The 24,019-nt window shown below is 42.4% G+C and overlaps 1 protein-coding gene across 5 annotated transcripts in view; it reads right to left on the bottom strand.

The window, feature by feature from the left end:
• Window positions 1–24,019, bottom strand: part of XPNPEP1 (X-prolyl aminopeptidase 1) — a 384,359-nt gene that overhangs the window by 349,262 nt on the left and 11,078 nt on the right. For 3 of the 5 annotated variants that reach the window (XR_014961064.1, XM_085603445.1, XM_085603446.1), the window contains exons 2-3: window positions 14,178–14,279; window positions 1,612–1,736 (exon numbers count right to left, since the gene is read on the bottom strand). Coding sequence is in view for 4 of the 5 variants with exons in the window: in XM_085603445.1 (XP_085459571.1) it covers window positions 1,612–1,728 (117 nt within the window). In the remaining variant the exon portion in view is untranslated. Of the gene's footprint in view, window positions 1–1,611; window positions 1,737–4,595; window positions 4,707–14,177; window positions 14,280–24,019 lie in introns of those variants that run through there. The other 2 variants (XM_085603447.1, XM_085603448.1) reach the window with 2 other exon arrangements.

Raw genomic sequence — 24,019 nt, 5'->3', positions numbered from 1 at the left:
ATTTCTCGTTGTCCTCGCACATACTAACTCATTTACACACCTTTTTACTACGGTGTGTGACTACAAGGCTCCCCTCGTTTACTCGTCCATGATGATTTATTGTCCCAAATTGAAGGAAAGCAGTGGATGTAGATGCATGGTTTGTACATGGATACACACGATTCCCTTTGCAGTGAAGACCCCTAGCATTATTAAGTTTGCAGTGTATATACACGTTTGAAGCCTGCACACAGTTGGCACAGCTCATCATTAAGAGGAGACTATAGTTCCTCTTTATGTTTGTATGCATGTCCCTTATGTTTGTTACCATTATTGATTCTTGTCTAAGCGTCTTTTTCAATTTTAGGTGTGACTGGACCTCATGAATATTAAAGGATAAGCAAATCACCGCTCAACAGCAGAAACTTGACACTGGTATTGAATGTGTGTATGCTGGAGGTGTGTGTATGCAGTCAGGGATTCATCAGAGGGAAAATGCAGGGATCCCGGACCTGATAAAAGCATTGGACCTCTCTGGGTCGTCAGCAGGGCTAAGGGTTGAATAACTGGATGCGGGAACAAACTCTCTTGTGCCTCCTATATATTTTTAACCTTCTCATTACAACCAGACTATTAAAGAGGAAATCCCTAGGGTAGGTGAGCGAGATTTGTATTTCTCACTGTCTGAATCCTCAACCTTATCTCCTGCAAGTACCCACCACACAGCAGAAGGCCCGCCCCCCATTAGAGGTTTTTTGTGCGAGGACAGGATGACCCCAGGGGGTTGTGTGAGGTGAAAATATTTCAGGATCCTGCTTTTGACCTTGGTGAAACAGTTCTATCCTCAGCAAAGAGGTACACTCCCAGACCGAGGACACAAACACTCTACTGAATCTCATATGTGATACGTTTGCCTGTTGTGATAAAGGCTCTCAGATAGGTATATTTAGGTCTTGAACGATGAAAATGTGCCAAGAGTTATCATACAGTTGCATTTTGGTGAACAGATCAGTTGTCCAAACCAACAGCACTAATACTTTTCATGCTGAAGGAACCCCCTCCTTCACTCAATACTTCTCGAATGTCCCTACCCCGCACAAGAGCTTTATCGTATCACAAAGGGCCAAGTCTATCAAGCAGGTCTGAAGCAACTTGTCACATTAAAAGTTCCAAAAGATGAAAGCAAGGTATTTCAAGCGGTTGCTTTTGAGCAAATTAACAGCTTAATGGGGCTGAATCGATCTGTAATCCCTTAAGATATTTCTAAACCTCAATGTATTTTCCATATTTATGTCCTTTACTCCCTCACCATCTGCTGAGGTAGCATCTTGTAAAAACACAATCAAAGTGGAGCAATGAACTAATGCCTATTGTGCATAAGTACAGAAGAAATTGATCAATTCCACATTCTATTGGAATTTATAACGATAAAGTAGGTGACATCTATGACCAAGATTATGTACATGCGCAAGTAAAAAAATAAAAAAATCTGTAATTTATGCAGACTTTTTCTTTATCACAGTACATTACGGAACTGAAGAAGTGGACAGCAGAGTTGAACCGAGGAGAGGGGATTGGAAGGAAGTGGGATTGGAGATACGCATGAAGAAGTTAAAATCAAGGATGATATACCTGGTGGGCATCTCCAGATGGCACAATATAAGCCTGGATTGGCTCAGTGACAAGTCCAGAGTTCTTCATCACTTGCCTCAACTTCCTGAGGAGCTCTGTAGTAACCTTTGGAGCCATTTTGATACCTGCAAAATCAAATGCATCTCAGTACCTCACAGATGGGAATATATTTATGTACACAATCACGAACACTCTTACAGAAACACAGACTTGCTTCCAACTGGGATTCTCTCAAACAGTGTCTACCATAGGAACAACATGTTGATTACTATATGCAGAATGATTTTTCTTATAAAAACAATCTTCCAGCACAAGGATACATCAAAACATTAATAGAGAATATTGGACTACCATCAATGCTAACTGGATCTTTTTATAAAGCTGATTATTCCCAGTTTCCCATGGTTGATCGAACTCGTAATGGCCCTGTATTTGATCATCCAGGAATTAGTATCTGGGTGTCGAATCATCACGTTTGTAGACAATTCCCTTCCTTGTAATAGTACCCCAGGTCTAGCTATAAAGGCTTAAGACCCTCATCCAGGCTACAAATCTACTGCTACTGCTCCGCTGCCTTCCAATGTTTATGAATTGAAATCACTTTAATATATATATATATATATATTATATATATATATAAATAAATATATATATTCACTGAAAAAACCATAGGTTTCACACACACGTTATAGTTAGGAATTAGCATTTAAAAAACCTTGCAAATTCAATGAAAAAACCATAGGTTTCACACATGTTCTAGTTAGCTGGACATTTTACTCATAAAAAACCAATGAAATTCCCCCGTTATAGTTAGTGCAGGCAACTATAACTCACGCGACCGCAATCCTCTGCTGATGCTAATACTGTATTTAGACACTTATTTACCCATGTCTTCTTCCATTAAATTTTAGCTATACATATATTACAAATATTTTTTTTTCATAAAGACACATATGTCATCAGCAGAGGATTGCGGTCGCGTGAGTTATAGTTGCCTGCACTAACTATAACGGGGGAATTTCATTGGTTTTTTATGAGTAAAATGTCCAGCTAACTAGAACATGTGTGAAACCTATGGTTTTTTCATTGAATTTGCAAGGTTTTTTAAATGCTAATTCCTAACTATAACGTGTGTGAAACCTATAGTTTTTTCAGTGAATTTGTACGGTTTTTTAAATGCTAAGTTACTTTACGCCGTTCGTGGCGTGCGCGCCCACTTAACGCAGTTCGTTCCGTGCGCGCACAGTGCGCTCCGCGCACCGTGCGCGCACAGTGAGCACGCGGTGCGCTTCGCGCACCGCGCGCTTACTTTACGCAGTTAGTGCCGTGCACGCACGGTGGGCACGCACGCTGGATGGGCCATGTACGCACGATGCGCTTCGCGCACCGTCCGCACACGGAGGACATATTATACGCTTCGTTGTGAAATGTTAAATATTAAAAGTTCATTTCCTCTTATATGCCATGCACCAATGGTGACCTTCAGGCACCGTTTGCACACGGGGTGGGGGAAAATGTGGATAATTTTTTTTTTTTTTAATTATTTTTTACCGTACGCGTACGGTAAGCGTAATCGCCGTTTTTTCGAAAAAAATTTAAATTGAATTTTTTACTTTGGTGGTTCTTTTGGGACACCTTAATTAAGGATAGGTGGTTGGGAGCTGTCTAACCAGCCCCTTTTAATGTTTTCCACCTTTGATTTTCCTCCCCCCTCAGAGTGCGAGAGAGAAAATGGCGGCCGCCGCTTCCTGGTTTCGACCGATTCGAATGTTTACTAAGATCTAACAGCCAATCAGAATCGCGCTCGCGCACGGCACCGTACGCGTACGGTAAGCTTACCGTAAGCGCACGGTAAGCGCACCGTAAGCTGCCACAGATATATATATTGATTTAAATGCTATTTTCTCAGGAACTACTGAACAGATTTACACCAGACATACAAAAGGCACTTCCTTGACCTGTAGACTACCTCTCTGCCAAATTTCAAGTAACTCTGTTCAGCCGTTCGGGCTGTAGCGGTGTCTAAAGGTCCTATGGAAAAATGCATGGGAAAAACGCGTTTTGGGACCCCCCTTTTTTCTCAGCCCCCGCTTGACGAATCCCCCCCGAGACTTTCAAGGGTAGGAGCGGAGCGTAGCGCCCCATTAGTTTTGAAAATTTCGCGAGGATTCGTCGACCGGCGCCAAAGTTATTCCAAATAGAATGTTGCGGTTTTCCTATGGAAACAGGGTCCTAACTATAACTACCTACTGGCGACCGCCAGTAGGTAATTATATATATATATATATATATATATATATATATATATAAAAAATATTAATATATATATATATATACACATACATACATACACACACACACAGAAAAAAATAAATGTTAAAGTAACGTTATAGTTAGGTGAAATGTTCAGCAACATTTTAAACTCTAAAACGCATTGAAATTCATCAGTTATAGTGATCTCAAGTAACTATAACTCGCGCCCTCACCATGCACAGTTTTCTCATCTCTAATTTTCATTGTAATGTTGCAATGATATCATCGATGCTGTCTTAGAAGATGTCAAGAGTGATGCAATATGTGGGGTAATCAGTAGGACATGGCGAGGGCGCAAGTTATAGTTACTTATGGGCACCAGTTAAACTTACTTGAGATAACAAACTAACTGGTGAGTTTCTGTGGGCTTTAGAGTTTAAAACGTTACATTGTTTCAAACAATTCACCTAACTATAACCTTTGCTTTTTCTGTAAATGTCGTTTTTTTTAACGTAAATTAACACTTTATTACCATATGTAAATCCAACCCCCTGCACAGTCCCCTTCCCCCAAATATATAAAGCATCATCCCCACGTGCCCTGGCCGACTCTGGGTGTTTAAAAAAAAAAAAAAGGCTCAGGAGACTGCGCTTCTCTTTTTTTCCCCCTTCTAATCTGGGTCCCCAACACCAGGTGTAGTGTGTCCCACCCTGGTGTCTTTATTTATTTACCCTTTTTTAGGACTCGGTCTGCGTCCTAAGTCCCGAAATAGCTGCCATCAATTCCTGGCTGAGGTGGCGGCAGTCAATTGGATCCCACTTTGAGATCGGTTAGTTCCACTGATCCTCTGCAGTGTGAAATATACAAATTTGTTTAACCTTAATTTCTGCATAACTACTTAAAGGATTTACATCAAAAAACAATAAGCATTGGCAATGCCAATAGGTCGCGCGTTTGCAAGAGTTATTTGTTTTTCTAGTTCTGTTGCCTAGTACTGTGGTTGTCTTGTATGTGATTTTAATGTTGAAATGGAAGAAAAGTTTTTAATTGTTTAACGGGCGAAATATTATAATATGGGTCGGTGATCAAAGCTCACATTCGAGAAACTAGCCTGAAGCGTTAGAGGGAGTGTTTACAACAACGCAACAAATTCCAACCTTGGTGTGTGAATGGCGTGTGCAAAAAAGCGTGCCACACTATGGCACTGGCCACTTATGGTTATATTTAAACTATGTTATCTCCCCGTGCCCAAAATTGGTAAGAACAATACAATCCGCCTTTTAAGTATCATAAAGTTGGGGATGCTCCGCCACTCACTAAGCACAAATCCATCTCCCCTAAAACAAAGTCAAATTAAATGGCAACATCTATGTGCGAATGTCATGTGTTTAGTGGGTGTATGAGTGAGTGAGTGGCTATATGGATGAGTGAATGAGTGTGTGAATGTGAGAGAGGCTGTATGGGAGAGTATGTGCTTGTATCAGGGACTGTATAGGTGAGTGAGTACATGTGTTCGTATAAGTGGGTGGGTGCATGAGTAACTGTAGGGGTGAGTGGATGTGTGAATAGGTGTATAGGTGACTTATTAGGTGTGTGAGTGACTGTATGAGTGGGTGTGTAGGTGTCGGTATGTTGATGTGTGAGAGGCTGTACTAGTCATTGAGTAGGTGCACGAGTGGCTGTACATGTGAATTAGTGGTTGTGTTAGTGGCTGTATGGGTGAGCTGAGATGAGTGGCTCCATGGATCAGAGAGTAGGTGAGCGAGTGTTTGTATGGGTCTGGGAATGGGTATGTCCGTGGTTGTGTGAGAGTGTGTGTGTGTGAGATGTTATATGGGGGTGTGTAAATGGTTCTGTGCATGTTGTCATCAGTTATGTCATGTGAGATTTCATCAGTGAGGTCAGCATTTAAAGATGTGGTCAGTGATGTCATTGACAATGTATTGAGTACTGTAATATGTGAGGTCATAAGCAGTGCATTGCGGGGCGTAAGTAATAATTAGGTGAGTGGACTATAACTGCAGAATTTCTCTGGTTTTGTAGGAGTGAAATGTGAGCCTAGCTATAGCATCCCTGTAATCTTTGGTTAATCCAGTGAGTTTTAAAGTTTTACATTTTATTTCCTAACTGTAACCTGTTGAAGTATAATTTCTGTGAAATGAGCATTGTGCCAGAATGAATCCTTCCCTGCGTATTTATCCAAGAGAATGCCACTGTTTTGTGCAACACCTCTATTCAACTTGAGGACTTTCCACTGGCTAATTAGGAAGTGCTTCCTCGTTTGCTAAATGTATAGTGCATCTCCTATACTACAGCTGTGTAAAGGACGCTGAGGAAATGTCTCCAGTGAGCTTGTGTATATGTAACTTTGTCAATGTGATTGTTCCTCGAGCGTTTTCACCAGATAACTTTAGGTGGAACTGCAGAGATGTGATTATATTCCTAGGCATCAAGAACCAGTCTCCAAAATTTTGGGAAATCGTGCTGGGTGGGCCTTTTAGTAAGCGGTCTATCATCCTAAGAAAAGGGCGGAAAGACGCTCCATACCGCTAATGTATATGGGGCAGGGACAAATCAGCGGTGTTTCTGGGCAAGTTTACATACTTCTACTATTTAAAAGTTTAGAACACAATCTCTGGTCTCAGCAGCAGATGACAAGAAAGAACCCACTCATCCCAGACACCATGTGAGATATTGCGCTCGAGAAAAGCAAGGATGAAAACACCTCTATCATGGATTACAGATTACATTTCGGTAGAAATGCAGAGAAAATTAATTTGCTTTCACTTGGGCACGCATATGAAGTTAGGATGAATAGTACTTTACAGAAGTGGACCTTCAACATGGGCACCTGCTTCGTTTATATCTGTAAGCACCTCCCGTTGAGGTTTAATTTCTGTGACATGAGCATTTTGCCAGAATGAATCCTGCCCTGCATATTTATCCAAGACACCACCATTTTGTAGAACACCTCTTCCTAATTGGAGTACTAAAAATTGAAACAGGATCACAAGGCTTCGGTGACATAATTTCTAATGAATTGATCTTAAAGGTTACCAAGACTGAAAATTACCTGAAGGAGAATGCAGACAACACCACCACAACACATGACCTAAACACCACAGAAAGAGACACCAATACCCATCCATCAATGCATACCTTCAGAACCATATCTCAAAATTATCCTTGCAGCCAAACCATTGGAATCACCATCAAACCCAGCATCGCCAAGAATCTTTAACAATATTTTTGCTCATTCTGTGCAGGAGGGGTTGCCAGATGCCTATTCAACAAGTCCCTAGAACTAGGTTCATTTCCACCTGAGCTCAAAACCTCCTACATCAGACACCTCTCCTCAAAATGAAAAGCCTTGACCCACCTGATCCAGCAAACTACGGGCCAATATCAAATGGTCCATTCTTAGGAACAAATTTTGAGAGAGCAGGGTTTACTCAATTGTCTAAATTTGCAGATCAGTATAGCTTACTATCAGGCCAACAATTCTGAGTCAGCCATCATAACCATCTGGGATGATCTAAAAGTCAGTGGACAAAGACAGAGTAGCTGCCTTATTACTTCTGGATTCATCAGCTATATTTGACACTGTCCAACACCAAAGGCTTCAATATTGGAATCCATACAAAATGCTTTCAAATGGATTGCTTCTTATCTCACAAAGTGTAGTCTATATACCTACTTTCACATGATCTCCTCACACACAGCACTGTAGCATTCCTCAGGGGTCCATCATATTCTCTCAATTATTCAACTTCTACCTAACCCCCTTCAGCAAAATCGGATTAAATTATAAAACCTCACCTGTTACAACTATGCAGATAACATCCAAATATTTTTTTTTTTTTAAAGGAAAGCCCCAAAGACCTCTACAATACAAAACTTGATGACTACCTTCTTGCCATAAACTCACGGATCATGAATAACCATCTAAACCTCAATACAGCAAACAGAGGTGGTGACATGAGGACAATGCCAAAACTACCAGCCTACCACCATATAGCATAAGGAACTTCAAGCCCCTCTGTCAACAACAAGAAAAGTTGAAATTGAAGCGCAACCATGGATTATAAACTATTGTTGATACCACATGCGAACGTCGTCACAAAGAGTGCCTTCTATGTACTGCAAACACTACGTCAGACCTTCCCAGGCCTTGCATACCAACATAAACTGCTAGCCATCCTCATGCTTGTAATCTCCAAGTTCAACTATGCCAACACCCTACAGCTTGGCACAGTCACTCATTATATGCAAAATACAAGTCATTCAAAATGCTGAAGCAAGTCTTCTTGTTCACCTTCATCTAAGAGGAAGCATGACTCTAGTCCTGCAATCGTTCTACCTGCTACGTATAGCTAGAAGGGCAATGTTTAAGACACTCTGCTTGGTCCACAGAGCCTCCCAAGGGAAAGGACCACTATACCTACAAGTTCAAATCAAGCAATACAAACCAAACATCAGACGACAATCCAGGCTTACACTACTTATCACACTACCTTACCATAAAAAATCATCCATAGGAAGCACTGCTTTCTCAGTACAAAGCACCAAGCTGTGGAACTTGCTACTAGTCAGCTTTAGAAGCCCCTGGGAGCATTTACACTTCTGAAGACAGTTGAAGACTTGGCTATTTCCTTGACAATTGCTCCACCTGCTATCCAGCAATAGAGCCCAGAAAACTGTTGCATACTCGAGCGCAATCCTCGGCTTACAACTCCTGAATCTTAACTCACCTAGCAAACTACTTTCTTCATGAAGGTGAAACAGGCTGAACTATGGTACGCATTATGTAATATGCACTTCCATATATAACAGTTATGTCCCATAATAATACTAAAACTATAATATGCAACATTTAGCAACAAATTGTAACGTATACTTCTCAAATTCACAGAAGACATATCTGCTATGAGGGTTGTCCATCACCAGCACTGTCCAGCCAAAAGAACAAACATCACCAATTGGACAGGCATGGAATAACTGAAGAGATCTACCACACATTACTGGACATTCACAGCAGGTCCCAAATATCTCTAAAATCAGACCGCTTCTCAACATCTCTCAAAGACAGTCTGATATGGGATGATAATAACAAGCATTTGCAATGCAATCGGTCTCGCCTTTGGGACCTTATATGTATTTAGCTATGCAGCACATTAGTCTGGTTGCTGAAACATCTAATGTTCTTTAACATGGAGGGAAAGTAAGCACCAAACTGTGCGACAATCCAGGTATGGGAACACATGGAGAGAAATATTGCCTTTCAGCGGGAAATTATATAGTCCAAAGCTCTGTTTTTAATATAAAAGCAGGGCCTTCGGTGGTCATATCACTAAAAATACCAGATTTAAAAAAAAAAAATGGATTGTCTACGGTTGCTTGTGTAAGACAATTTCTATGGACTGGAATCCAGAGAATGCTAAAGTGATTCTGGTATCTTACTGACCTCTGCTGGTCGTTTTCTATCAAGAAAGTTAAATAGAGGCAGTTGCCAGAAAAATGAAAAAAAAGAAAGTCCCGAAGCGGAAAACAATTCTGGTATTTTACTGACATCTGCCGGTCGTTTTCTATCAAGAGAGTTACATAGAGTGAGTTGAACATAAAAAAAAAGTCCCTAAGCGGAAGCAGACAAGTCCTAGGGCTGATCTCCAGAGCCCACAAAGTACATACACATAAGTATATATATACTAAAGTATATATACGAAGGTATATACAAGAGGTCTCGAATGCTCGACCTAAATAGGAGTTATCCTACTCGGGCAGATGAAGCCCATCCTGATGGATTATTTCGGGACCCCCGACGAACTTATGCAAAATGTCTCAAGTGCTCAAAACCTCCACAGAACTGTACCAACTCTGCATTCAGACTCCGAACTGAAAAGTTCATATCTCTAGAGAAGTGGGTGGCTTTCTATAGAACGCAAAGCCCCCACCAAGATTGGTAACTTATGCATTGTAGCTTTTCCCACGCTCGGTTAAGTTTCAGTTGAAAGGCCTGGAATTTACCTCCGGTAACCTGCTAGCATTTCCAGAGAATTAATTTAATTTCTTTAAAAGGTGATGAAAGTGGTTGTCCTATTCTTGTGCTGTTAGTACACCCATCACTTTAGCCATGCTAATGAATCCATCTATGAGAACTGCACACTACTTGGGTGTTGGAGCCCTTATGGCTAAGAGGTCATTAACCTAGTGCATCAAATTGTTTGAGACTGACAGAAGATCCACTCCATGTATATGCTGGATTTTTTAAACTAGGAGCAAATATTGCGCACCACTTTGGCATTTGTTTGTCAGGCTAGAAAGCGCGCTTACATAAGCGGTTGCCATGTGACACAATTCTACTTTTAACATGTAGTAGAATACACTTAAAATAAAGCTCAGTGGAGTTATGTAGACACATTTTGAATCCGTTCCACACAGGAGATTTGTTTATATAAAAGTGAGAACCGGCATAACACCGTGCCCTCACAAGTCTCCTCCACAGAGTGAGGAAGATGAAAAGTCATAGGTCAAAAGTGCAGGTGAGACATCACCATTACAATACAGAGTTTAGTGAGGAATTACCAGTGACAGATTGAAGGCCCATCCCTCTGATACTATTTGGCCATACGGACAAAAGGGAGCACACCAATGATGAAAAACCTGGGACGCCGATACTAAACTCAGTCTTCTGCCTTTTAGCTCCTTTTGTGGTGTTGTCTTAATTTTTAGGGAAGCCAGTGAAGCCAGTGTCATTAATCTGGAGTAGGAAAAGTCTAGTCTAGGCAAGCCAACCACAGTAATATGTAATAGCTCCCAGGTTAGAAGATGATAGTTTGTTCAACTGACTTGCAGAGAAGAAAACATTTTCTTTTGGCAAACTACAAGTCCTGAGGAAAGCGAGCACTGTTTTTACTTACACTGTTGCCAGGGATTTCTTTTTACATAACAGAAAGCACCGTAAAAAATGGAATCCCAGTAGGCAGTAATCATTTGAGGGAACTGGGTGTAAATGAAGTGTTGACTCCCAGCTTTCGCTAATCAAGCCTTTGAGCACATCATCTGTGTTTTTATAGAGCATGCGCGAGGGAAGCGTAGTGCAGATAAGGGAGTCAATGCCATCGTTAGCACCCTGTTTGGGGAAGAAAAGTTGTGAATTGGGTAGTTGTCCTGACCGCTTTTTGGTACAGTACCTGATGGGAAACAGAAACAAATCATCTTCAAGAAGGTCTATGGAGGAGGTGTCCATTCAGCTTAATGCTTGTCCTTTAGAGTTTTTGATCTTACTACCTCAAGGTGGGGGACTCAGACGGCTGCTTTCTACAAATTGTTACTTCCACTCTGATTGCTGGAATCTTAAAACCTTCAAAAAAGCGTAATACAGCTGTTGTAGTATCTGGGTAAATACCAAGCCATGGCAAGTGAGCTTCATTCCGGATAGGTGGTGCAACTCTACTATTAATTAACCAATTTGGTGGACTTGTTGTCCTTCTCTTTTGATTTCTTGACACACTGCTGCTCTGGGCGGGATGGGAGGCCACAGAAGGAACAGACACGTTTTAATTTGCAGGTGCCCACAGGTTTGCGATTAGAAACACTCTTTCCAGGTGAATGACCAACAAGTCACTGAACTTTCCACCTCACTGACAAAGCCAAAAGGACTGGTGCTTGTAACTGCAGTTCCTGCCGACACTGAATTGAGCTGTATTGTGACCTCATAACAAAATCATATACAACAAGCTCAAACAGACGCGGTGAGAAAGCCAGAGGTGTGGTAACCAGTCGCAAGTTGGCGCGTGCACATCTGCAGTCCTCCTGCTGTCTGCATTGTGAACCCCTCCCAGGAGCTCGGCGAGACAGGAAACTTCTAAGGCCCATGTTGTAATGCGCCGCGGCGCTTTACTAACCTGCATTTTTCTGTCCCGTCTTCCACAGAACAGGAGAGTCACTGCACCGACACTGGGCCCCCGCAGCAGCACACGAGGCGTGGTAACGCGCCGCAAGTTGGCGCGTGCACATCTGCAGTCCTCGGACTTGTTCAGCAAGGAAGCAGGAGGCGTGTAAACGCGGCGCAAGCTGCCGCGTGCACATCTCCTGTCCTTGGAGTTGTGCTAACGCCGCCGTACGCGTGCACAACTGCAGTCCTTTATGCGCGTGCACATGTCCTGTCCCCCTTCCGAGGCAAGTCGACAACAATAGATCTCGCTGGCGACAGCGCTTCGCGCTGCGTCGCTAGGCGAGACCTAAAAATGCCCATCCCAACAGATCTCTCGACTACTCTCTCCCTCCAACCATGCCAGCTCAGGACCACAACTGTACACAAAATCTCAGATTGGACAGTGCAGTAACCAGCTAAGCAAACTATAACATATGAAATACTATAAAGGGACCTGCAGAGCTGTTCCAAACTACCAGCATGCTGAAAACCATCAAACTATGTGTCCGTCTCTTACACTTAATCATCCAATACACTCCCGAGCATTGCATTCCATAACACAATAACCATACACCAGGTGGTCATCACACACACGACATGGACATATTTCCCACATAGGATGCGTAGCTAGGCGAGACCTAAAAATGCCCATCCCAACAGATATCTCGACTACTCTCTCCCTCCAACCATGCCAGCTCAGGACCACAACTTTACACAAAATCTCAGATTGGACAGTGCAGTAACCAGCTAAGCAAACTATAACATATGAAATACTATAAAGGGACCTGCAGAGCTGTTCAAAACTACCAGCATGCTGAAAACCATCAGACGTGTCCGTCTCTTACACTTCATCATCCAATACACTCCCGAGCATTGCATTCCATAACACAATAACCATACACCAGGTGGTCATCACACACGACATGGACATATTTCCCACATAGGATTAAAAAGAACAACAAAGAAACATGCTTCCAAACACACACCCTACACATGTAGCGTGCTATTCATGCGGGCAATGTCCCACATAGCGGTAGTAAGTGATAGATAAACATTGCAATAAATTACAATTCAATAAAACACTTGAGTGATTAGAGAGAAAGTTCAGCTTTGATCTGCCCTCTATGCCAGTCAGATTTCACTTTGGTAGTGCAAGACTCACAATGATGCAAATGCGCTATGCAGGCTGCCTACTATGCATCACAATAGAAGATTCTTCAGGCCTGGTTGATTCAGCGTATAATAATAATAATAATAATTTCTGATCAAACATCAGTGGGAAATTAATTGTTAAGATTGCTGAGGAACGGTCCAACTTGGTGGGATCAGCTCAGCGAAATTGTGGCGAAGCTGGGAAAGAACTGTAGTCAGGCTTGCCCTTTGTGTGCATATGCACACCTGGAATGCCAAAAGATTCTACTGAAGGACAAGAACGAATATAGCTGAAACCAGCTGAAGGCGTAAGTCAGACTGCTTTACCAGACTCTTTCAATTGAAAAGAGAAAAAAATAAAATATAATGAAGTCAAGAAATAGGGGAGAAGTGCTAAAAGGGGACCATAGACAATGGAGGGGAGAACCACGCAATGTCTGGGGAGCAAGGAAAATAAAGGATAGGAGGTTTAGATAAAAGCTTTCCAAACTAAACCCCTAATCATAAAGTAACAGGAACATTTTGGGAGTCGCCTTTCTCCAGGTTCACCAATGACCTTAAAGAAGCAAACATATCAGGACATAGAAAATACACCCACGGTGTCAGAATATAGAATACACTGCAACATTATCTCAGAAGCAAAGAGGCAGGAAAATAAAACTTTTCTTTTTTAATCTGGCCTCCTACTGATGGTTTGCTGACCTCATGGACAGCAACTGTCAAGTACTTAACAGGAGATCAATCGTGTTATTTGGCTTGATTTCGCCTTTTGTGGGTTATGAAGGGTGGCAGACACTCTCAGGGAAAGAGAAAATGTGCATATTCATATGCCCAAACGGTGCCTTGCTCAGAACACCACATGTGTAACAGCAGGCACAGTGTGAGGTAGAATAGTTGGCTTCCTATCATAACTTTCCATGTTCTTCGCTCATTGGATATGCACCGTAAAACAGAGTAGTTTAGAAGCAACTAATGGGGCACTTACCAAAAACAAAACAATATCAGCATAAAAACATTAAAAAAACATTAATTTGACTTCATTATACACAGCCTGGCTCTATAAACAAGTGAATAACACCTTAGAACCTGGTATATAGGGAAAGTAAGCAGCGTCTGCTAATGACTTGGCACTTATTTTGAAAATAAGCTATGATACAATTACAAGAAAACACTAGAAGTAAGAAATCAATATTTGTTTCTGTATTTAAATCTTTTTGTAGCGCCTCACCGTCTGTTTGCTGTCCTGCACGTTCTCAGAGTCTTAAATCCTTGACTGAAGGAGCACATTCACGTTCTGCCCTTTATCCCTTCACAACATATTCATCAGCATCTTCGAACAAGGGAGAGAGAGATAGTAGTGGTAAGCTGTTGGACTTTACACTTCAATTAATCTTTTCCGGCCCTATCGACTGCAATTTGTGCATGCTGAGCAGGGCAGGGCAGGTTACGTGCGAGAGCGTGCTGTTCCAAAGGTCTAGTCTGTGGACTTGGCACATACATTTCCTCTCCCTTTCTTTTAAGGTGTTTTCAACATGCAGGTTATGATTATCAATAATAAACTAGATCTGGTTATGGAAAGTATTTTCCAGAGCCCTCTAAAAAGCACAAAGCTATGCACCCTTGCATCATACCTTTTCAAATATAAAAAAAAAAAAAAATACTGCCCATGCCCCGTGGGATGGGGTCCCGTAAATCCCCTCGAATCCTGGGGGTCCCGTAAATCCCCTCGAATCCTGAGGGTCCCTGGGGGCCAACTAGCCCACCAGGTACCTCCAGTAAGCGCCCATGAGCTGCGTTGCAGAAAGATGTAAAACGGGGCGTGGCCTTGGACCACCTCTCTGCAAAGCAGCTCTGTGCCGCTTCCTGGAGGTACCTGGTGGGCTAGTTGGCCTCCAGGGACCCTCAGGATTCAAGGGGACTTAAACCCCCAACTTACAACGTGCTAGGGGGCACGTTTACACAGTGGTGTGGGGAGGGGGGCGGGGCCTGATAGAAGTTAGCAATCCTGCTAAGTGGGACTTACTGGTGGTAATAAAAGGGATAGTTGGCCCCCAAGGTTGACGGGGATAACTACTCCCCCAGTTACCTCCAGTAAATCCCACACAGTGGGATTGCTAAGAGGTGTTTCGGAGGCCACACTCACCTTTCTCCACCACTCTGGAAACACGACTGGTATGTTATAGTTAGAAATTAGCTTTAAAAAAACCTTTGATATTCACTGAAAAAAACCATAGGATTCAGGCACGTTATACTTAGAAATTAGCATTTAAAAAACATTCGAAATTCACTGAAAAAAAAAATCATAGGTTTCAGGGACGTTAGTTAGTTGGACATTTCTCTTGTAAAAAACCATTGAAATTCCCCTGTTATAGTTAGTTCAGCTAACTATAACTCGCGCACCCACAATGCACTGCTGATGACGTCACATATTACATCAATCATGACATAGTCAGTGACATCACGGATGACATCACTGATGACATCATCCACGTGAAAATCTGATGCACCTCCTCACACTCTAATATAACCTTTGATACACCCACTGTAAAATACAGACTACCATTATCGAAACCATAGACACACCAATACCAGTTACTACATACACACTCGCTGATTCCTAGGTGTACACACATCCACTCATTCACCCATACAGTCACTCATACATGCAGTCACTCATCATTACAACACTATCATATGCGCTCATACACCTATACAGACACACACCACCACTCATCCAGAGTAACTCACACACGTAGTCAGTCAAGCAAAGAATCAATCACACTCCCATTTACTCACCTATACAGTTATACACACACCACATCACTTATTCAAACAGAAACAAACGCATATTTACCCTCTTATTGAATCACTGATACAAGTACACACTCAACCATACAGCCACTCTCACAATAACTGTCACTCACGCATAGTCATTTATATACCTCAACTCTCACATGCACTGCCTTTTACATATGTAGTTACTTCGACATGTACCATTGACACATCCATTCACTCACCAACACACCCTAGCTGTTGCCACATACACTCTTGAACCCTTACACACAGTGAATCAACCACTCAAACATCTATGCACCGAGTCACACACCTCCTACCCACCCACACACATACTCAGGCACCCATACAAATACTCAGGCAACCTATCAACCCATATAGACACTCATGTAGCTACTGACCAACCCATGCAGCAGCTTATACAACAGACAGACTGATAGACATTCACACAGTTTAGTCACTAACCCATGCATTCAGTAAGACACATGTAATCACTCACTTAAATAGTCAGTCACGCACGTACTAAATCCTCCATCCAGACACTTTTATACACCCACTCATTCTTCAATACACCTTGGCATATATATATATAATACATATTTAAACTTTAAAGAAAAACACAGTCACTGGATGATGTCATCAGTGATGTCACTGACCAGGTCATGATTGATGCAATATGGGACGTCATCAGCAGTGCATTGCGGGTGTTATAGTTAGGTGAACTAACTATAACGGGGGAATTTCTATGGTTTTTTACAAGAGAAATGTCCAACTATAACGTCCCTGAAACCTATGTTTTTTTCAGTTTACACACACACACACTTCTCCACTCCCTTATTCATCCCAAACCCCATACCACTACTGTGATCATCAAAATAACCCTTTCTAGGCTCTTCCTACTCTACCCCTCCTTGCATTATAGCATACCTCTTACTATTCGGATCCCCCAAAACAAGCCTTTCTAAACCCGTCCCTCTGACTCTTCCCTCCCCACCTCCATTTTGCTCATCTCAAACCTCCTCCTACTGCTATGATCACCAAATAAACACTTTGTAGACCCTTCCCTCTTCCATCCTCCACTATCCTTTTCAATCCAAATAACTGACTAACATGTCCACCACTCAAATTTATTTCATATTTCACTAAACTAATTCACCACTAATGCTTTACGGGCTCCAGAGTAGCATGCTACTCGCCGAAAAAGCGCTCCAGCACCTCATCAGGGGTAGCAAGCGCTATATAAATGTAAACCGGATTCCCTCTTCTATTCCGTCCACTAGCCTTCTCAATCCAAATAACTGACTAACATATCCACCACTTAAATTGCTTTCGTTTTTCACTATACTAACTCACAACTAATCCTTATGGGTTCTGAAGTAGCGTGCACCTTGCCGAAAAAAGCGCCTGGACGCCTCGTCAGGGGTAGTTAGCGCTATATAAAAGCAATTACAATACAGTTATTCAACACATTCCGTGTCAGAGCACAGACCACAACAGGGCTGCCTCGGCGTGCGGGAGACGGAGTTCCCCGCATGCATCTAAACACCCTTCCTTGCTCCAAAGAAGCACTCCGCACACAAGACCTTCAGGATAGTAGGTATTTTATTTCACTAATTTGGCAACAGCTTTCAGGTCCTCAAATCAAACACAAAACACTCTGTCAGAGCCCCGACCAAAACAGGGTGGCCTCGGCGAGCGGGGACCGAGCTCCCCGCATGTATCAAAACACCCTTAAATCCTTCCTGAAGAGTTTCGGCTCTAGGGAGCCTTGACCACAGGTGGGCCATCGATCTAGCAGTAGTAACATCACATGACTTTATGCCATAACAGACTACTCATTTCTCCTGTGGTGTAGTCTTTGGCGCAAGGAAGGGTGTAGATAGATAGATAGACTTGAATTTAGACAAATGTTTAATCATTAATTTTGAGGATTTTGTGGGGGACAATGAGCAGCAGTGCAGCCCTTTTGTGGTAAGGCTAGTGGAATGCTTAACACATCACAAGGACACCGGACTAATTTTAAGAACACAAATTGCATCCTTTCAGAAGGTCCTTTAGAGGATTGTTTTAACTTCGAAATTTAGAGTGTGTTAAATATAATCTCTCAGGTGGAAGCAGATGTTAATGCGCTTTTTAGGTCTCGCCTGGCTATCGCGTAAGCGATCGCTCAGCAAGATTTATGTAGGGGCTTCAGAAAATGCTCCCAAAGGCTTCCCAGGAGGATCGGGTGGCGGTTACGCGCACAACCACGCGCATTCCATTTGCCACCAGCTACTTCCTGCGCGTGTGCCGCCTCACACATTCAGAGAGATTTAGTAAGGGGCACAAGACCTTAGGAATGCGGTTTATGGCCAGTGCATGTGAGGCATTCAAGCGCGAAGCTGCCATCTGGCATCGGACTTGAAAGCAGCAGACTGCTTTCGCCAGCGCGCGCTCGGCCTCACTTCCTGCATCCCCTCTTACAACAATTAACTTTCGTTATAACTCCCACCCCATATGCTCGTTCCCTCCCACCCTTCCTTTGATGTCCGCTTTTCTTGTTGTTTACAAACCACACCACACACTGCTGCACGCCGCACACTGCTGCACACTGCACAATGCTGCGCACACTGCTGCATTACACGCCTCACACTGATGCACGCCTCACACTGATGCACGCCTCACACTGATGCACGCCGCACACTGATGCACGCCGCACACTGATGCACGCCGCACACCGCACACTGATGCACGCCGCACACTGATGCACGCCGCACACTGATGCACGCCGCACACTGTTGCACGAAACACTGCTGCACACTGCTGCATGCCACTGCATGCCGCTGCACGCCACACACTGCTGCACGGTGCTGCACGCCACACACTGCTGCACGCCACACACAACACTGCTGCACAATGCTACACAAAACACTGCTGCACGCCACACACTGCATCACGCCGCACACTGCTGCACAATGCTACACGAAACACTGCTGCACAATGCTACACGCCACACACTGCTGCATGCCACACACTGCTGCACGCCACACACTGCTTCACGCCACACACTGCTGCACAATGCTACACGAAACACTGCTGCACGCCACACACTGCTGCATTACTCACTGCTGCATGCTGCACGACACTGCTGCACGCCGCACACTGCTGCACGAAACACTGCTGCACGCCACACACTGCTTGCTGCACGCCACACACTGCTGCACGCCACACACTGCTGCACACTGCTGCACGCCACACACTGCTGCACGCCACACACTGCTGCACGCCACACACTGCTGCACGCCACACACTGCTGCATGCCTCACAGTGCTACACAAAACACTGCTGCACGCCACACTGCTGCACGCCACACACTGCTTTTATGCGAGTTTATGCTACTGACATTGTAAATGACAATGCCTTTTGTTTTAAAACCAAAACATAAATAAAAGGCATTGTAATTTTACAAAGCCAATAGCTCAAACTCTTATAAATGCGAGACCTATTGCTTTGCAAATGCTTGTTTAGAAAAAGGAGAGGTAAAGGAGTGGTGGAGCAGAATTGTTCAACAAAATTTTCTTAATCGCCTTGGGACGCAACTTCGGGTTTCGAAATTGCAGACACAGAGATAGACCTCCTTAGTAGGAATGCTTACATTTGTCTGTTGTTTTCTATTAGATATGTGAGATATTAGAAATAGATGGGAGGGGGAGAAAGTTGGGGAGGCATGGAGTATCCTATCAGTTTTTAAGATGCCATTGTGGAACAGGTTTGAAGAATGTCCTTAGAACAGGGTGAAACCGTATCCATCCCTTCAAGTCTTCAGACCTCCTGTAAGTAGTTTCAATAATCCAAAAGTGTAGGTTCAGTTCACAATTGCATTTCTACAATCCATTTTGTGAGCAAGTATATAACATGCACCAGCTAACAGGCATGATATAGCCCACTGCATCAAAGGCAGTACATCTAGGAGACAACTACGGACAAACTGCAGCATTGTTAAAGCCAAGTACAAAAGAATCTACCCTAATTTTGAGGAAGTAAATTACAATTAAGGATGATGGATTAAATAATATTGAGTAAAGGGCCAAATATTTACTGTAATATATTTGACAATTATAAATGTTTAGGGCTATTCCAAATTAACATTAAAATTGCATTCTATTTAAAATGATTAACAGAGAGTCAGGGTTGACGTTGGGCTAGGTTAAATTATAACAAACAAATTAGGGAAATGATCATAACTATTAGGTTAAGATTAACTTTTTAAATTACATTTACTCTAAATTAAGTTTTAGGGCTACAGTTAGTATTGCGGTTAAGGATTAACTGCATGCTAGTGGTGTCAATTGGGGTAAGGTTAATTATTTAATTTAAATCAAATTAATTAAGGCTTGGATTTTGTATTATAAAGCGGAGGTGCACAATATTGGATAATGGGATCCCTGAGAAAACTACTGACAGTGATCACAATTTCTCTCCAAAATCTGAATCTAGGCATAAGACTTAGGGATTCTCACGACGAACATAAGCCAAAGGCCAAGAATAAATCTTGGAGATGCTAAAAGAAAATAAGAGGAGGACCCTTGGAACCACAGATCTTTAGTACTGCAGTCATTCTAAGCATGCTTCTGCATTTCCATAATGTGGCTAAGTCCCCCATGTTCATCTAGGAAACAGGATTTGATACAGTGATTTTGGAAATGCCGGCATTACATGTAAATATACAAAATCTTTAGATTGCCCCCTCAAAATACCAAGCTGGAAGATTTGTTGCTTGCCTGTGGCAGTTAATTCTAGCGTTTCCAAAATCACTTTATCAAATCCTGAATCTTAGAGGTGGCTGCAAACACGGGGGTGGGGGCTGAGTAGAGAGAGAGAGAGCAAGAAAGAGAGAAAGAGAGAGAGGCTCAAACCCATGCAACTAATTTTTAGAGTATAGAATTAAGGTGGCTACATGTGGGAGGTCTCACAGACATACACAAGCAACCTGAACCTAAATGAAGAGACACTGACTGAGCCTGTATTTAGAGAAATAGCCTCCACCACAGAATTGAATGCATAGATATTTGTGGAAGCCTGGTCACACACATGGACTAGAGACTGAGTCTTCACAGGGGGTGTTACACATTGCCTCTGCTTGTGTGATCAATCAGCCAAGACTCAGTTGAGAAGCATTATATGAACATCCTGTATTGTGTTATGAAGGCCACTCTGAACTGGTCTTGGTTTTTAATGAACGTGTAAGTTATGAATTGGTGTATGTATGATCTGAAGTTCTGGGGCTTATCACAATTAATTAGTTGAAGATTTTTTTTATTTATTTTATAAATAAACTATTCTATTTTTTTGTATTAAAAAAATAGAAGAAATTTTTGGGGGGATAAAATTTTAGTTACACGTCACAGATCGTTGACAGATTTTTTTTGCTGTATAAAAGTCATACAGGGAGAGCAAGAGGTTTTGAGATAAGTTTTAGCATGCCACACTCATATTCTGCACCCGCCACCTCACTAGATGGCTCCTGATAACAAACTGAGAATCTGATCATACAAATAAACCAAAGCCTACGTCTGATCCATAGGCAAATTGTTGTAAAGACTTGTGAAATCTGCTCCAACATATGTACAAGAGTTTGATCCTGCACTCTGGAAGAGGTTACACACAGTTGCTTATGAGCATCTGGCCACACACATGTACCAGAAGTTGAGGCTGCCCTCTGGACACAGCGGTTTTCAGGAGCCACATGTGGACAACAAAATTTTGTTGATTGCACCACACAGAGAACTTCCAGGGGTTTGTCACATGCATACACCTAAGACTACACCACAAGGGCAGCAGAAATCCTGGGGTTTGGCCATCACATAAAAGGATTTTACCACAGTGAAGATTCCATGTCTACCTCTAATGTAATCCCTTTTTCCAAATCTTCCAGTCTCCCCCGCCAACCATACAGATAAGGGCCACTCTTAATGCTGCGGCCGGCTCATCACAGGTGCTAAAAAGTGCAACCACCATCCCAAGAAAACTACACCATTTGTCATTTTTATCAAGATCTGTGTATTAGCTCACCCTTCTACCGAAACGGTTGGTGACAAACTTCAGTAGGTAAAACAAGTACAAAAAGCAATTCATGCCCTCTACAAGAAATTCCAAAAATCTGAAAAACCCATACTCTTAATCAAGCCCAAGACTGTGGGACAGCCAACCTGAAAACATCACATTAAATACCAATACTCTGTCAATCCAGAAAGATTTCCAGAGCTACCTCTTTAGAACCCGTTTTAAACACAAATTTTCCAAGTTCTATTTTCCATTATGCATCTAATTCTATATCAATAAAGAAATCTTGATGGTTCCCATTGTTACTTCTCAGCACTACACTGCCCGTGTGGATAGGTATGAGGTATAAATATACTATTACTTTTATGTGATAAAACACCCCCTACTGCACATTATAAGAAGGAGTTCTATGATCAACTTCATTGCTCTACATGAAGGCTAAAAGCCCCTTACCTATCCCCAAAATCCCTTTCATACCCCTTAGCATTACTTATCCCTAAACCTTAATAAACCCTTACTACCCCTATTCAAGTGACACAAATCACTTGATATAACTAAAAATGATGTGCATCTCACTGAACATACACATTATATTATAATATATACACACACACACACACACACACAGAAAATCAAAAGTTTAAAGTAATGTTATAGTTAGGGGAATTGGTCAGCGACAACATTAACGTTTGAACTAAAAAATAAATAATAAACACAGAAATTCACACGCCATGCACTGCTTATGACCTCCCGTATTACTTCATGACATGTTCTATGAAATCATTGATGACAGCACGGATTACATTATCCAAGCTCCTTTTGTACACATTGTTCTATAAACAGTTATAGCATTAGAGCTCTGAAAGCAAGTACAAAATAGTTCAGAAGAATATGAGGTATCATTAATGCGAGCACAGAAACAACTCTCTTAGGTGTAGTTAGTAAAGATTACATGTAATGCCATACACTTCACGGGTAGCGTAGCTCACATTAAAAATCAAGCACAGATATATTGGAAACCCTCATTGCATATAGTGTTCAATCTATATACAACTGTTCGAAGACAGTCAAGTTCCTAAAAATACTGAACATCTATTTCAAAACAAATGCCGTAATATGGACAGCTTTTATCTGTATCAAACCCCCCCCCCCCCCCCGACAGTCACCAAACCTATATTGAGAAATGAAGAGGATATGAGCAGAGAAATTGGTACTGTAAACAGCACTCACTCTATGGAGAGAGTTTACCCTGTACCACATGGTTTGCAGATGGTGAAACTCATGTGAAATACACTAAAGAGTATTAGCAAAGCCAATAGGTCTTGCCTATGCAAGAACTATTGGCTTTGCCAATGTGCTTTAGGTATGTTGTACACCAGCGTGGCTGCTGCTCCACATGGCTACAAGTTAGTGGTGTAGAGGAAAGTGGCATGGAATGGCGAACAGTGGAGTAGAGTGATGTAGAGCGGAGTGGCAGAGAATGTTGTGTACTGCAGTGGCATAGTGTGGAGTGGGGTAGAGTGACATACACTAGAGTAGAGTGTTGCAGATTATAGTGGCGCAGAGTGCATTGGCACATAGTGCAGTGGAATTGAATTTGGTGGCGTAAAATACAGTGTCGTAGAGCGCAGTGACGTAGATTACAGTGGTGCAGACAGCAGTGGCACAGAGTGGAGTGGGGCCAGAGTGCAGTGGCACAGAATAGAGTCGAGAGACAGAGTACAGTGGCGTAGAGTGCAGAGTCGAATGGCAGAGTGCAGTGGCGTAGAGTAGCATAGAGTGGTGCAGCGTAGATTATAGTGCCTTAGAGTGTAGTGGCATAAACTCCAGTGGCGCAGAGAGGAGCAGTGCAGAGTAGAGTGATGTAGAGTTCACTGGCGAAGAGTACAGTGTTGCAGAGTAGAGTGACAGAGTGCAGTGGTGTAAAGAGAAGTGGCGCAGAATACACTGATATAGAGTAGAGTGCAGTAGTGTACAGTGCGGTTGTGTAGAGTGCAGTTGTGTAGAGTGTGTAATAAAGATAAATCCAAGTTAAAGTTAATCCAAGTAGGTTCTTTATTAAGAGCACCCTATCCATGTACATACAAACATCACGTCCAGAGGCAACTGACACATGGGTATTAAGACAGATCAGCAGCATCGAAACTACAGCACATTCCACATATCTTTTTTTGTAAGTAAAGTCAACCTGCAAATGTATAAACATGCATTGGAAAGCTCAACCTATAATAATAA

This window comes from Triturus cristatus, chromosome 1_2, assembly GCF_964204655.1.
Source record: "Triturus cristatus chromosome 1_2, aTriCri1.1, whole genome shotgun sequence".
NCBI classification, from domain to species: domain Eukaryota; kingdom Metazoa; phylum Chordata; class Amphibia; order Caudata; family Salamandridae; genus Triturus; species Triturus cristatus.
The sequence above is the reverse complement of the archived record's forward strand: the minus strand, read 5'-3'. Positions and strand labels throughout refer to the sequence as shown.